This window comes from Tachysurus vachellii, chromosome 9, assembly GCF_030014155.1.
Source record: "Tachysurus vachellii isolate PV-2020 chromosome 9, HZAU_Pvac_v1, whole genome shotgun sequence".
In the NCBI taxonomy this organism is placed as follows: domain Eukaryota; kingdom Metazoa; phylum Chordata; class Actinopteri; order Siluriformes; family Bagridae; genus Tachysurus; species Tachysurus vachellii.
Genome location: NC_083468.1, coordinates 10,869,496 through 10,885,171, shown reverse-complemented (window position 1 = coordinate 10,885,171; position 15,676 = coordinate 10,869,496). Strand labels below are relative to the sequence as shown.

The following is a 15,676-nucleotide window of genomic DNA, read 5'->3' as shown; positions in this document are numbered from 1 at the left end:
AGGCACGAAACCTATTTGTAGTCACATGTAATAGTGATGGTAGACCACAGTGCAATGACTAAAGTACTATGAATGCCAAAAGCAGAAACTATACAGTATTTCACATAATATAATGGATTTTTCTGATGAAAGAGACATACCAAAGACAGTGCAGTTTTTTCTCTTGTAGTTTTTCTATTATATTTGAACAAATTCAACAATATATCAAACAAGCTATCAAACAAATAAGCCCATACTCCAACAACGAATTTTGAGTCCACTGTAATTTATGCTCACTGACCAATCTATTAAAAATCCCCAAACATGTCACTAGATATAAATATATGCAGAATGATGCCCAAAAACACCCAGCAAGCAGTACCTGTGTAAGTAGAAAAACACTGATAATAAGAGATAATGGCAAACTGGTTTAAACTGACAAGAAAGTCTCCAGTAACTAAAATATACACGGTTGAGAAGATGCAGAAAGGACTCAGAATGGACAGTTTCACCCTGTTTAAAAAGGGCTTCCTAATTATTTGATCTCCCAATGTCTCAAACCCAAAGTAAAATAAAACCGGATTAAACTTGAAAGGCGGGACATGTTTACTTCCATGCAATCCACATTAAGTTGTTAATTCAGAAAAACAGAGCAAAAAACTTTTTATTCATGAAAAATTCTCTCATAATTCTGAGATAATTAACTCGTTAATTCAGAAAAACAGTAGATTTTTTTTCCTCAAGTGAATGCAATACGCTTCCGTACAATACAAACCAAGTCCTTATTTATTTCTTTTCTGTCTGCCATGTGCCTGTAATAATGCTACTTGTTTGTGGCTGATCATAATGTGTAGACCTGACACATCTAGCAAAATGCTAAAAAGCAGTCACTCACTAACAAAATATTAACTGCTAGCTACATAGTTACAGACCTGTTGAAAGTGTTCAGTTTTTAGCAACCCTGAGATACCATAAATTGTTAAAACACAAAAACTGGCCTTATCATGAAGTGGTTTAGTTCATAAATGAATCCATGTCTGAAACGTGCCACCTAAAGTATTTCTCCACAGTGAAGGCCAGTACTCACTGACTTGAAGGATGTGGAGGTCAATGGATTTGTGTGTTTTTGAATTACTGTATTTATTTCGGTCACTCAGAGTATTACTCTGTATACGTTTCTACAGCAGCCGCCTCACGATTTGAGCTGTCTGGAGGTATATGAACCTGTTTGTGAAGCTGGTGCTTCCCATGGGCCATCGACCAATCAATGCCAAATGTTGAGTCCTGCTGATTTGCTGATATAAAATCCCTGACTGGCTCAGTGGTGAGAAAGGGGGAGGGAGGTGCAACTCCTTGCTGTCCATTAAACTCATGTCTATAGGCATTGATTCTGGAACCGCTGTCAGCCTCAAACGCTCCATCACTGGCCATAAAAAGCAAGCTCCTGAGATTTGGATAGCAACCTGACTCAACCATAATTCTGTGTATTTGCTCTAAAGCAGGCATGTTGGAACCTGCGTGGATAGCCTGGCATAGCAGATGTGTATGTTGACTAAGCTGAGCAATGTTTTGCTCTGTGGTAGCACTCTGGCGGAGCAGCTCCTGTGTTCTTAGTGTAATGTCCAGCAACCCTGACTGGCTCAATATCTCCACTGTGTTGAGGAAGCGGCGGTGCCGAGTCAAGCCAATGGTAGAGTCTGGGACCAAGCCTCCTGAAAGGTTCATCTTACTGGTGGGGAGCAAAAGTGCAGCAGGTTCAGAACAAGAAGCTGAAAAGGACGATGAGGAAGTCTTTGAACTGGAAACAGAGGACCAGCTCATGGAGGCTGGTGTTCCTGTGATTTTTAGTTCTGGAGGTGGGAAGCATGAACTCGTCTGTTCTAAATCACTGCTTGGAAGTAAGAAAGAATAAGAGTCAGATTGGATGTGGCTCTCAGGCTGCTTGTTTGGATGCTTTTCAGACACTTGTGTAGATACAGATACTTCCTCTTTAGTTTCCTCAGTGCACACTCTCTTACTCAGGCTGTGCTCCTCTGAACTGCCCTCCCTGCTGGCTAGGGGTTTCTCTGTTTTCTTTTTGTTCAGATTGGGAGCAATTTTGGGATATGAGTTGAGGATGGGGAGGTGGGCATTTTTGCTCTTTTTGTTCTTGCTCTCAGCTCTTCGTATTTGTGGTGTAAGAACATGAATTGGAGAGACAGTGATACTAGGCTGCTGCAGCAAAAGAAGATTACTTTGAGCATTAGTGTTCTCCGATCCCCACAAAGACTGGAGAACCTGATCCTGTCCTGTTTGTCCCGACTTCAGACAAATAAACACAGAAAACAGAGAACATTATAACTCGCAAAACTATTTCTCATAAGCTTAGTTTAGCTTTATGATAAGTGAAAACTTATCACTAACACTTTCCTGTCTAGATTGATCCTTTCCATTGACCTCACCTGTTTTAAAACTACATTTTTTATGATAAACATTGGAGTGAACTCTGCTTGTCCCGATACCAGGATGTGCTTCCGCTGATCTCCCGTACTCTGAGGTTTACAGCCCTTCAGCTCAGTCACAGTACCGTGTTGATCATCTACATCTGTTTGCTGATAGTCAGATCCAGCATCTGTAGAGGAAATAATGACAAGTATTATGTCTTTAAATGCTTTCAGTCACCCAACTCATTCTGAAATTGTCAATGTTGTGGGTCGAGACATGCTTGTGGTGAACAATATTTTTTCATTTAAAGTTCTTCTTTAGTTCTTCTGAATGATAGAAAATTCATGAACCCATTTATGTGATGTCTGGAGTCTCACCGCATTCGATTTTCAAGGAGTACCTCTCGTCACAAAACCAAAGATTTTAATGCAATTGCAGAGAGTCCTTAATAATAAAACATACTAAAACAAACAAAAGACAGAAAAAGAACCCAAAATTAATAACTTAAAAGGACTAGGCTATATTGGGCTACCGTCACCCCTAACCCTGTTAAGGCTGTTAGTGAAAAAACTACTTTATAGTACAACAGTGGTTTCTTTCTTTTTCAGGATGTTTCAAATTGTACTGGCTATGCTCAATGTTTCTGCAATGGCTGATTCATTTTCCCAGCTTTCTCTTTTCTCAGTTTCAAAATGGCTGGCTTTTCTCCAATAGACAGCTTTGTGGTCTTTATGCTAGTTATTTTTCAGTCTCAGGTTCCAATATTTCTGAAAAATGGGTGGGTTCAAACAAAAGGTGCCATGTTCCAAATTTTTTAATACCTCTGGATTTAAATATCTAGAAATGAAATCTGAAGTTCTTATCTATCATCTCATATTCATCTTTTGATCTCAAACACAAATTCAGTGCATAGAAAAATGTCCTTGATGGATTTTTCTGCTCTGACAGGAACAACATAATAGAAGCAATGAACTAAAGAAATATAATAATACAAATTACATAAAAACTGCTGCTTGAAAAGTGCACATACATATTCAAAAGTAGAGTACAGGCAATTTAAAAAGGATGATAGATGATAGCATGTAGACCCCATTAATTCAACACCCATATATGCTCCAGGAAACTTTCATAGATGTATAAATAAGAGTCAAGAGTTAATAATAATTAAAGCACAGGAAATTTTCAGCATCTTGACTCAATTGAACTATTTTGGGATATTTACAATTTGATTTCAAACAGAATTTTTAACATTGTTCTGTTAGAAGTTGACTCTCTGCCCAAGTCTGAAGTCTCTCGCAGAAAGGAACAGGCTTTCTTCTAAGATTGCCAGGTGATGATGACTGTATTTGACACCAACCATCTTTGTTTAAAATCCCTGAACAGTTTCTCAGTTCCTACTGATCAAAAGCATTTGCACAACATGGTACTACCACCACTTAGCTTTGCTGTAGGAATTGTATTATTAAGGTAACAGGAAAAGTTGGGTTTCCACCAAATGTTGTGCTTTGTGCTGAGGTTAATTTAGGTCACATTTGCCCAAGGAACCTTTTCCCACATGTTTACTGAGTCTCCAAATATAATTGCAAGTGGCAAACTTGCAAATTGCAAGTTTTCCCTAATTCTAACATTTTTCTCACTACATTACCATAAAGGACAGATTTGTGTCTGTACTATAGCTGTCATTTAAACAGCTTCTCTAACTAAGATGTGGATCACTCCGGAAATCTCAGAGTTACTCATTGCCTATTGGTTGGCTACCAATAACCAACCCAGCTACTGCATTTAAATTGTTCTCCATTGTTTGGTTGTGTGATACATTCATAACCAATTCCTGATTGATTTTTTCTAGAATATATTTTGGTCTTAGTCACAGTTTAACAATAATTTAACCACTGAGTGCCCACTACTTTTGTTCCTATCAAGTCTATCTAGTCAAATCTATCCTTAATTCTGGTGTATAGTCATTTTAAATACATTTCATATTTTAGATCATAGCCTGTTTCTCATTGAATTTCAACTAGTGACTGTAGACATCATCTGTAGGCCGTGCATGGTTTTCCCTTGTGAAGCGTGAGCCCTCACCACACTCCACACGGCTCCCAAAAATCAACTAGTATGATATTTCAAAAATATATGTATATCAAGTTTGTCTCACCTGAGTAACCTGAGTCTTTCTCAGAACTGCAGCGGGAGTGTCTTCCATTCATCATCTGCTGTGTGTGAACGTTTTTTCTGGACATCAGAGAAGAAATGTTGCTTTTGTCCTTAGCATTTTTACTGCCAGGAAGGGCAGCACACCTCCCCACACAACTCATGTCCTGGGGCATTGTGGGTACTGAAAACAGAAAGGACGACGTCTGTAATCTAAGAAGATTTAGAATTTTGCTATCGAAAATAACCTCGAAACAGGTTAGTAATATGATCATCAGGTGAGTCGTCCTAAAATCTATAAGATTAAGTGGCAGACGCTCCTGAATGGCACAAAAGAATCTCATTCGCCCTATTGCCTCGAGACTGCGAGTCTTGATAATCCTAGAGCAAAATTGTCTATGCTCTTCCTGTAGGAGACTCCCTTGTCAGTCACAATGACACCAACCAATCAGTGTTGGATGTCTCTGAACTCATAAACATCAAATAGGTCGAATTGCACTTTCCTCATAGTGTGTTACACTGCCCCATGGTGCAGCATGAGCAATAGAATGAGATGCAACTGGCTGGTTTCAATACAGAATGTTCAAGCCTTTTTTAGACAGGAGAAAACAGGATAGGGAGGAAACTGACAAACAACAAAGAAAATGTGGGAAGAAACTTATAAAAAGGAAAGTGAGCTCAGCTTCTACACACGTAATTAAATACAGGAACCTTCAGTCAAACTAAGCGACTCTCTGCCCTTCTCCACCTCTCTTCTACAACTACCAATCACATGATTACTTAAAAGTCATGCATAATACAAAGCATGCAAGTAATCTATTTAATTGCTCCAGGATAACATTAGTCATCTAATATACTGTCCAGCCACTTGAGTGACATAACTTTGTTTAAGGCACATACAGAAGTGCCAAGACTATAATCCAGGGTTGCCAGGTTTTATTTCCAAAACCACTCTAAAGATCTGAAACTAGCCCAAGACATTTGGCCATTGGAAAAAGGAGACTTTTTTCCTCAGACACTGAATAGGAAACTGAAGTACACATGGTTTACAATGTATGGACATTATACATGCCACAAGATTCCCACCATAACCTTCTCTTTCATTCTCCAAATCATTTCATTATTGTTACAGAAGGAATGGTTCAGTGCATCACAGACATATTGTGTGCACTTATATTTTGCCTTTGTTATTAGATTTAATTAGCTGGAAAACAAGATGCTGGAAAATGTAGAGTATTTTTAAACAGTTTGGTAAATATCTCAGTTTGGTGTCAATATGTCAATAAATAAACAATACAGAACTGATTATTATGTATAATATTATCTACTTTGATAGATTTTATTGCATAACGATGAACTTAAACCATGTTCCATTTGCCTTGCCAGTAATCTAGGAAGCATCAGTGCATCGTTTAAGCACCGAAACATTACTAATGTAAGATGGGGGTTCCATCGGAGTTATATATAAACTTACTTAGTCCTGAAGATAATTATTCGTTTATCACTTCTTCACTTCATTCTGCAGGTTTGTATTAGCCCATGCATCATCATCATCATTCAAGCTGGCTGAACAATGACTGAATCCACTTCTCTGCTTATGTAATACTACAGCTTGGCCTGAAAGGGACAGATTCACACAGTGACATATCCATATACCCTGTTCCAAAAAATATATAGATTTAATCAACTAGAGACACAAAACACCAGGACCTGCAACACATATTTAAATAAATAAATAAATAAATAATCGAATATTACAAATGACATAATAATTATTATTATATATTAATATTATATATAATAATAATTCAGGGTCCCCAATTACCTTGCGCTCGCGCTGTTCTTGTGTCTTCTTGTGCTTTGCGCGGTGTTTCATCCTGGTTTGTTGCGCGCGCGCCTGTGCTGAACTTACATTCCCGTTAACGCAGCCGTTCGTTTCAGCTGAATGTTGGACAGCTCTGTTGCTGAGTGACATCCTGAGCGGCCAATAACCATGCAGCAATCTCCGACGTGAGTGACGCAAGGATATTGCTGCGTAACAGGGCACGTGGAGTGGAGGAAAGGGACAGGCGCGAGACAGCTGACAGCTCTCAGAAGAATTAATGATATCTAGCACGCAGTTACAGACAACCGTGTGTGTGTGCTCATTAAGCAGTACCACGTGTTTGAGTGTGTGATGACGCACGTTGGCTAGTGTTATTTAGTGCAAGCTTAATTACTGTGCTGGTATCAGATAATCAAGATGATCATCTTCTGTATCATATAGAGACATAGCAGCGAGCATCGTTGCATAGACATTTTCCCCGTGCTACTCTCCAGGTAGAGTGGCTTCTGCCAATGAGAAACGAATGTGCGTGTATACACGTGAATACGAAGGCTGGGGGGCGTGGCTACCTCAAACGCACGTGTTGGGAGCCGTGTAGAGTGTGGAGTTGGCTCGCGCTTCACAAGGGAAAACCATGCATGGCCTACAGATGATGCCTACAGTCACTCTGTTTATTTCACATTCATTTCAAAGTTTTAACAATACCGTGCTGATTGCCAGATGATGAAGTATATTTTCAGAAACAGAAACACTAATAATCCCTGGTTGTGTGTGTGTGTCTGTGTGTGTCTATATAAAAAGAGAGAATAAGACATATACACTAAGCTAATATATACAAAAATAAAAATAAAACGAAGGTAATGGTATGTTGTTGCACATTAAGGGAAGTTGTACTGAGGATTTATTTATTTATTTGTAAAAGTAGTTCTTTTTATTGCTCTTTTATGTGCAATACTGTCATAATACTATGAGCTTTAATTTAATTATGATTTTATTTTGAAGTATTCTAACTTTAAATCTTGCAAATTTATTTTCTAAATATTGTAATGTATTCGAAAATATTATTACTTTTATTCTGGCCCCTGTCAGTCAAACAAACCAGATTGGTGAATCCACTTGAAAATAGAGATAATAACAACAACAACAACAACAATAATAATAGTTATTATATACACTGCTCAAAAAAATTAAGGGAACACTTAAACAACACAATGTAACTTCAAGTCAATCACACATATGTGAAAACAAACTGCCCACTTAGGAAGCAACACTGATTGAAAATCAATTTCACATGCTGTTGTGCAAATAGACAACAGGTGGAAATTATAGGCAATTATCAAGACACCCCCAATAAAGGAGTGGTTCTGCAGGTGGTGACCACAGACCACTTCTCAGTTCCTATGCTTTCTGCCTGACGTTTTGTCACTTTTGAATGCTGGCGGTGCTTTCACTCTAGTGGTTGCATGAGACGGAGTCTACAACCCACACAAGTGGCTCAGGTAGTGCAGCTCATCCAGGATGGCACATCAAAGCTTTGGCAAGAAGGTTTGCTATGTCTGTCAGCGTAGTGTCCAGAGCATAGAGGCACTACCAGGAGACAGGCCAGTACATCAGGAGACGTGGAGGAGGCCGTAGGAGGGCAACAACTCAGCAGCAGGACCGGTACCTCTGCCTTTGTGCAAGGAGGAACAGGAGGAGCACTGCCAGAGCCCTGCAAAATTACCTCCAGCAGGCCACAAATGTGCATGTGTCTGCTCAAACGGTCAGAAACAGACTCCATGAGGGTGGTATGAGGGCCTGACATCCACAAGTGGGGGTTGTGCTTACAGCCCAACACTGGGCAGCACGTTTGGCATTTGCCAGAGAACACCAAGATTGCCAAATTAGCCAATGGCACCCTGTGCTCTTCACAGATGAAAGCAGGTTCACACTGAGCACATGTGACAGACGTGACAGAGTCTGGAGATGCCGTGGAGAACGTTCTGGTGCCTGCAACATCCTCCAGCATGACGGTTTGGAAGTGAATCAGTAATGATGTGGGGTGGCATTTCTTTGGAGGGCCGCACAGCCCTCCACGTGCTCGCCAGAGGTAGCCTGACTGCCATTAGGTACCAAGATGAGATCCTGAGACCCCTTGTGAGACCATATGCCGGTGCGGGTGGCCCTGGGTTGCTCCTAATGCAAGACAATGCTAGACCTCATGTGGCTGGAGTGTGTCAGCAGTTCCTGCAAGACGAAGGCATTGATGCTATGGACTGGCCCGCCCGTTCCCCAGACCTGAATCCAATTGAGCACATCTGGGACATCATGTCTCGCTACATACACCAAAGCCACGTTGCACCACAGACTGTCCAGGAGTTGGCGGATGCTTTAGTCCAGGTCTGGGAGGAGATCCTTCAGGAGACCATCCGCCACCTCATCATCTTGTTTTAAGGACATTACATCAAAGTTGGATCAGCCTGTAGTGTGTTTTTCCACTTCAATTTTGAGTGCCACTCCAAATACAGACCTCCATGGGTTAATAAATTTGATTTTCATTGATAATTTTTGTGTGATTTTGTTGTCAGCACATTCAACTATGTAAAGAACAAAGTATTTAAGACTATTTCGTTCATTCAGATCTAGTATGTGTTCCCTTTAATTTTTTGAGCTATGTGTTATTTATTTATTTTTATATATATTAATTTTAAAAATGTTCAGTTAAATTTAAGTACATTAGCATTTTTGTCTGACTGCATTATATATTATTGTATTAGTGATGATGATATACAATGTAATAATTGAAATATTAATTCAGTTTGATTTTGCTTTCATACATGTATCTGTTTTTTACTGGTCACAATTCATTTGCCTTTGCTATTGTTTTTTTTATGCTTTTTACCTTGTCTTAGCATTGTCTTTCACAGTACTCTGGTTCTTAGTCTCCTGATTCTTGTCATCTCACTTCTGGTGAAACTGCAGTATATTTGATCATCTAAAAATATAGCATAAGTATGGTTTTTATTATTTCCTAAAATCATATCATTTATTGATTTATTATTTACAGACTTTATTGTGACACATGCAGGATAATCAATTCCAGTATGTTTTTAGTTTAGTAATTTAGTAATTCCGTTTTTAGTTGATAGAGATGAACATAATTTATTAATCCAGGTAATCTTTTCATACTAATGAAAATAGTATGTTATGAGTAACAAATTATAGGGCATATGACTATGTAAGTCTAGTGCTTTTAAATATAAACACCTTCTGATTCAAGAATTCAGCCATGCTGTGGTTATTTTTTATAATTATCTTTCTTCAGTTTGTGCAGTAGGTGCATTTGCACTACATATTGCTGGAACATTATATCTAATTTCGGCTTTTCCTGTTAGGAGTCGTGACAGCAAATCATCGGTTTCCACCTAACTAGCCTCGGTATCCTCTACTCTCACACCAGTTACCTTCATGTCCTCTTCCAACACATCCGTATATCTCCTCTTTGGCCTACCTCTTGACCTCTTACCTGGCAGCTCCATCTCCAACATCCTTCTACCAATATAACCATCTCCCTCCTCTGTACATGTCAAAACCATCTCAATCTAGCCTTTCTGACCTTTTCCCCAGAACAGCCAACCTGATCTGTCTCTCTAATGTCCACACTCCCCATCCTTGTGGCCCCAAATACCTAACCTCCTGCACCTTCTTGACCTTTTTTATAAAAAAAAAAAAAAAAAAAAAAACTGCTCATTAAATGAAACATTGTAGTCCTGAGCAGGTCACAGTGATATGAACAGAATAGCACACTCCAAACCATGCAGTTATATGCAAATTTATCCAAACTTGTGTGGCAGCTGTTCATGTAGTATTCCCTATATACTCAACATTAACTCTCTGTTCAAAAGAAAAACATTTCATACAGGTTTTTGACATTTTCAGCATGCTGTATATGAAAGGTCAGGGTCACCTGTTCTTCCTCAGGAGACTTGGGTCCTTTAATGTCTGCAAAACCATGCTCCAGACGTTCTCCCACTCAGTGGTAGCCAGCATGATCATCTTCCCTGTAGTGTGTTGGGATTTCAGAGTGAAGACAGCTGATGCCAAAAGACTCAACAAGCTTATTAGGAAAGCAGTCTCTTTCATAAGAGTGGAGCTGGATTCTCTAGTTTCTGTAAACTCACACCCTTATGTCCCTATTGAGATTTTGAAACACTGGCTGTGATGCTATTTTTTTGCCCCCATTACCCAATCATTTACTACATGAGTAATAGTGAGGTCAGGCACTGAGGTCAGGTTCCAGTAAAGGAAAATTATATTATAGCATTTAAAGGCTTTCTTTACAATTGTGCGCTTCACACTTTGTGGCATCAGTTTAAGGATGAGCCACATTTAGACACATTCAGGTTGCCATACATTTGACTATATAGTAAAACAAGTTTCTAATTAGCTATTAAAAGCAATGAGACTAGTGAGAACATTTACATGGAATAAAAATCTCATGCATTTTTATTTATATTTTTGCAGTTTATTTTCTCCCCCACAAATAAAACATTTTAAACAAGCCACATGAATGGACCTCCAATAGAAAGCTTAAATTTTCAATATATTAATATTCAAGCACTTTTAATTCAAATGTTTAAAATGGATACAAAAGTAAACTTTTTTGACAAATTGGACATGACCTAAAAGTGATAGATACAAACATAGTTACAGACACTTTTTTACTGTTAATATTGTAATATCAGGTGTGTAAGCTCAGTAGACAGGGAGCACTCTTCAGTGCAGGGTGCAGACTCACATACAGCGTCTCCTTTGTAGAAAATTTGACAAATGTTGCTCGAGTTTCTTGGTTGTGAGCTCGTGCTGCAGCAGTTGCCATGATGTGCATGATTGTAAAGAGTGTTGCCTCACTGCACACAGTAATAAAAGATCTTTGGATTGTGTTTGATCGTTAATGAATCAACTTGTAAATTTACTGTATAATAACCACACTGAATTTTAAATAAATAAAGCATTTAAAATAGCTTAGAATGAAGTCATGATAAACTGGCTGATTCAGCAGTATGCTCCTCAATGAATTGTACTAGTTATTTGTTTAATAGTTTTAATTAAGATAAGTTCATGTTTAGAGTAGCATGTAAAGAAACTTTTAGGTGTGCATTCATGGAGTTCTTAAATACCTGCCCAGGTATATAGTAGATGCGATACACCAGGCCGCTTCACTTTCAGGTGTGTGTGGCTCCTGAATGAGATGCCGAGCCAGACGCAGAGCAGCAGCAGCAAGCTGAACCGGGAAAAAGCACACGCACTTCGCTTCGAGGAGAGAGAGCTCCAACAGATACCGTGCCATGCAGATCACCTACAAGTTACATAGCACATAAACTGTTATGCTGATTTAATAGCTTCAGATTAACATTACTCAAACAGCACAACAGTTTGTGTGTGCATGTGCACCTTCTCGCTGCAGCGTGCAATATAGGCTGAAAGTAGCAGGAAGTGAATGGGTGGAGTGTGAGACAGTTCAAACTTCAATGTGCACAAAACTCTGCGCTCCATCCTCAACAACTGCTTCTTACTGTAAGTGTTTGCCATTAGGTAGCACAGCTCAGATACCTGAACCACACACACACAATGCAATAGTTTTGAATGTGAACTATTGCCTGTCCTTCAGTGTACAAGCAGCTATACTATACAAAATGCTCAAAACCGTTATGATGGGCATTTGTCAATGTTTTATTTGATGTCCATTACCTCTGGCAAGAGACACTCCTCTTTCTTTGCGGCAAGAAACAGACAGACAACACCAACCAGCTGTAAATTGGAGATGGAGATTTTGATCTGCCGGAGCACACGGTTCAGAAGGTGCACTGATAAATACAGTGTCTCCTCTGAGAAGTTAAATGCTTCCTGTGGGGTAATGGAGAAAGATTAGAACTGCAATTCTTCACACTGAATCAGAATGTTGGCGAGTCATTACAGCTATTACAAATCAATAGCTTAATAAGGTAGCATCGTTGCTCACATGAACCTGAATGAGCCAGTCCACCAAAATGGCACAGGTTGTTTCTGTAAAAGGCTTTGGCAGTTCGCTGCTCAACAGAGCAAGGTTCTGCTGACTCTTCTAAAATAGACAAGTTTACACAGATCATTAAAATTTCAACCAAAAATTTACACTGAAGGAAAGCAGTGAATTCTTCAGAATTACCATCATGTCAGAAAAAATATCCCATGTGTATGTGCAGTCGTACAGCAGCCCAAGTTTGGTCATTGCCCCTTCTATCTCTCTGTGCACCAGATCAGGAACTAGATCTCCTAGTGTGGGTGCAAGCTGCAGACTATGCAGGTGATTCAGCACGGCCTCCTCCTCATAACACTCCACTGCAGGAACAACTAATACAACACACACCATCACTAAGTGCAAACACAAACTTCTCTTAAAATAACAGAAGAAAATAATACCACAAAAAATGACTCCAAAAAAATCACTTAATAGCTACAGCAATTAAATGCCCATGTATGATTAGCCAGGTGTTCAGTAGCTGTTCCAAAACAGCACAGCTCTGGCAAGAGTTCTGGCATCAGGACAAAAGACAATCGTCAGGACTTTTGACAAGATTTCTTGATAAGATAAACCACTTGTTTTTATTGTAATCATTTAAAGACAGAAAAATGGCTGGTGAGGCTGGTCTTATGACGGTTATCTATAACCCATTTAACAGAGGAATAACACTCCAGGACATACTGTTAGGAGAAAAACAATTACATTTGGGGTCATAATTCACAATTCAGTTTCAAGTAACATTGCTAAAAAGGCATCCATTTTCACTTAAGTGGCTAGACCAGACAATCTATAACCATTTTAGTCACAAAATATCCGGTTTGTCCATCACAGACTGTGCTTAGAGTTTGTAGTTCATCAGGGAGTTGTGCTTACAGTTCAACTAGGCCAGCCATCTACGTTTGGTGCTATACAATATGGCCAAGAGTTTGTGGAGCCCTATTTTTTGTTCCTAAGTATTAAGCACTCAGTCACAACTGATTATACACTAAAAGGTATAGAAAAATGGCAGTCATTCCCCTCAAACATTTGCCATGTGAACAGGATATTTGTAACTGGAAAATGTACATAATTTGAGAGAAAAGTCTGAAAACTTTCTTAAATTTTTCTAAATATTTTACCAAAACATTCTAAAACTATTTTCCTGAACATTTTCAGAATTCTAGGACTCTCTAGTAATATAAAAACAAGACTTTTAAAACACACCAGAAACAGGCAGGGACACCAAGGCATATTACCAAAGGCAGGACTGACCACTGTACAGTCTACAGTTAAATGGGAGCCATTGGTGGACCCCTGGAAGGTGCTAATGCCACCAGTACACATCACACTACACAAATTGGGCCTAATGGAACAATTTCATCAAGGCTTTATTTATTATGTCTGGAACAACAAAAATAAATAAATAAATAAATAAAGCCATTGCCTTCATCAGACCATGGTGTGCACAAACCATAGCCATATACTGTAGTGCATAAGTCTATATGGTCAAGAATTAAGAGATGGAGGACTTGGTTTTAGGGGACACCTTCCAGAAAAAGAATAAATTATGATTTAGAGAACACTGTTGTAATACTGTTACATCATTAGGCTTGGGTGAGGTTGGGAGGTGAGTACAAGTGCCTCAGACCTGATCCACTCTGCTGAGCAAACTCCATAATGATTCCATCTTCTGCAAATAATGGCAACTGCTGGACCTGCACAATACAAAACAGCAAACTGGAAAAGTGGCATTACACAACATTTTTTAACCATTCTATTTTGCCCTTTCTATAAAATTGACCCATTCTAGATTGATTCATGTGGCCACACTCCTCAGCTGATTGTGCTAGTTACTGCCTGGTTACTATAATGTCAATTAACTCTAAACATTACAGGTTACTCTTAAAAACAATTTAAAAAAAAAAAAAACTATATTAGCCTATAGGATAACTTAAGTGAGAGCCTCTTGACTTAATTTTGTTTGAGGCCATGTTGTTAATGTCAGCCTGCCGCACCAAAATCTATGGCAACGAGTCACAGCTAGTTAAAACTCACCATTACATTAAATAAATAAAAAATAATTTTACCTAAATTTACATAAACCCAACAGTTGCCAAAGGATTCTCAGAGTAAGAACTGCACAAATGCTGGATGATCAGGGTCAGTGACTTAATATGGTTACTTGTACTTTAAAAAGTAAAGTCTGTCCACTTTACATTTTGCTTTGTAGACTGAAGACCTTGAGCTGCTGTACATCTTTTATTGAACACAAAAGGTTTAATTACAAATAACAGCAGAAAATCTGGCTTCTAATACAAAGGACTTAGCATATGAGAGATAGTTGGATAGAGATATGAAAAACCTTTGCAGTATTCAAGAGCTGCACAATTTCTAGGTCACATTCACTTTTTTCTACATTTATATTTGCTATATTTTAAACTATGGGAAAGGAAAGGTGTGATGAAGTAGTAGTTTGAGGTCTAATTAATGCTAACATTTACAGGATGATCAGCAAGTCCCTTTTAGGCCACTTGTTCTGTGCAAAAATATAAGTCCATTTGCAGTTAGTTTCCTTTCTGGTGCACAGGTTTGAAGATAACGGTGTGTGAAAAACATCCTGAGTTACAGAAAACACCTGAACTAGAGCGCGTGCGTCAGTAGTGTTTAACCCTTCGCACTCTTGCTAGAACAGAGATATCGTGTATTTACCCATCTGTGTTCTGGTAGGTCCGCTTCGTGCTGCTGTTTCTGTTCTTCTCCCACACTCAGCACCCCGCGCTCCCGCACAGAGCATGCGTTCGCCCACGCGCGCAAAGGAAATCGGGCTTCATCTGTCTACAAAAAAGATCCTTTTTACTCATTTTGTTCAAAATCACACTTAGGCTTTAACATAAGTGCGTGTTTTTACCTTGCGGTCCAGCAGCGCCCTGGAATCACAAAATCCGGTTCTGGCCATAACATAACCGGACACGCGCTCACCAAGAACCTGCAGCTACCTGCTCAAGCGCACCTGCATTATCCCCTGCAAGTTAATTAGCGCACGTGAGGGGGCAATTAAGGACGGGCGGTCCTAGTGCACTAAATAAAATCTGTCATGTGCGTTCAGGACGATCAAAGAGAAAGGAGGGTTGAATCATCTCAGCGTTATTAGAGTCACATCTGAATGTGAATTCACTGAAGAGAATTCACTTATGGGTCACTTATGTGTACAGTTTCTGACAGTTACTCTTTATAAAAGGGGTGAAGCTGGAGGTGAAAATGTGCTATTAAAGTATATA

General features: G+C 39.1%; 2 protein-coding genes across 2 annotated transcripts; both read right to left on the bottom strand.

Moving 5' to 3' along the window:
• Positions 1-267: 267 nt before the first annotated feature.
• si:ch211-132b12.7 (uncharacterized protein LOC564531 homolog) lies at positions 268-6,508 on the bottom strand. The gene is made up of 5 exons (XM_060878579.1): positions 6,380-6,508; positions 6,029-6,171; positions 4,559-4,738; positions 2,421-2,590; positions 268-2,280 (listed from the first exon to the last, which is right to left on the bottom strand). The coding sequence occupies exons 3-5, from the start codon at positions 4,728-4,730 to the stop codon at positions 1,141-1,143; spliced, it is 1,482 nt and encodes a 493-aa protein (XP_060734562.1). The 5' UTR covers positions 4,731-4,738; positions 6,029-6,171; positions 6,380-6,508; the 3' UTR covers positions 268-1,140.
• A 4,393-nt stretch (positions 6,509-10,901) lies between these two features.
• ccnp (cyclin P) lies at positions 10,902-15,437 on the bottom strand. The gene is made up of 9 exons (XM_060878578.1): positions 15,307-15,437; positions 15,108-15,233; positions 14,047-14,113; positions 12,564-12,748; positions 12,381-12,479; positions 12,110-12,265; positions 11,813-11,971; positions 11,539-11,717; positions 10,902-11,268 (listed from the first exon to the last, which is right to left on the bottom strand). The coding sequence occupies exons 1-9, from the start codon at positions 15,352-15,354 to the stop codon at positions 11,100-11,102; spliced, it is 1,188 nt and encodes a 395-aa protein (XP_060734561.1). The 5' UTR covers positions 15,355-15,437; the 3' UTR covers positions 10,902-11,099.
• Between the last annotated feature and the right edge of the window lie 239 nt (positions 15,438-15,676).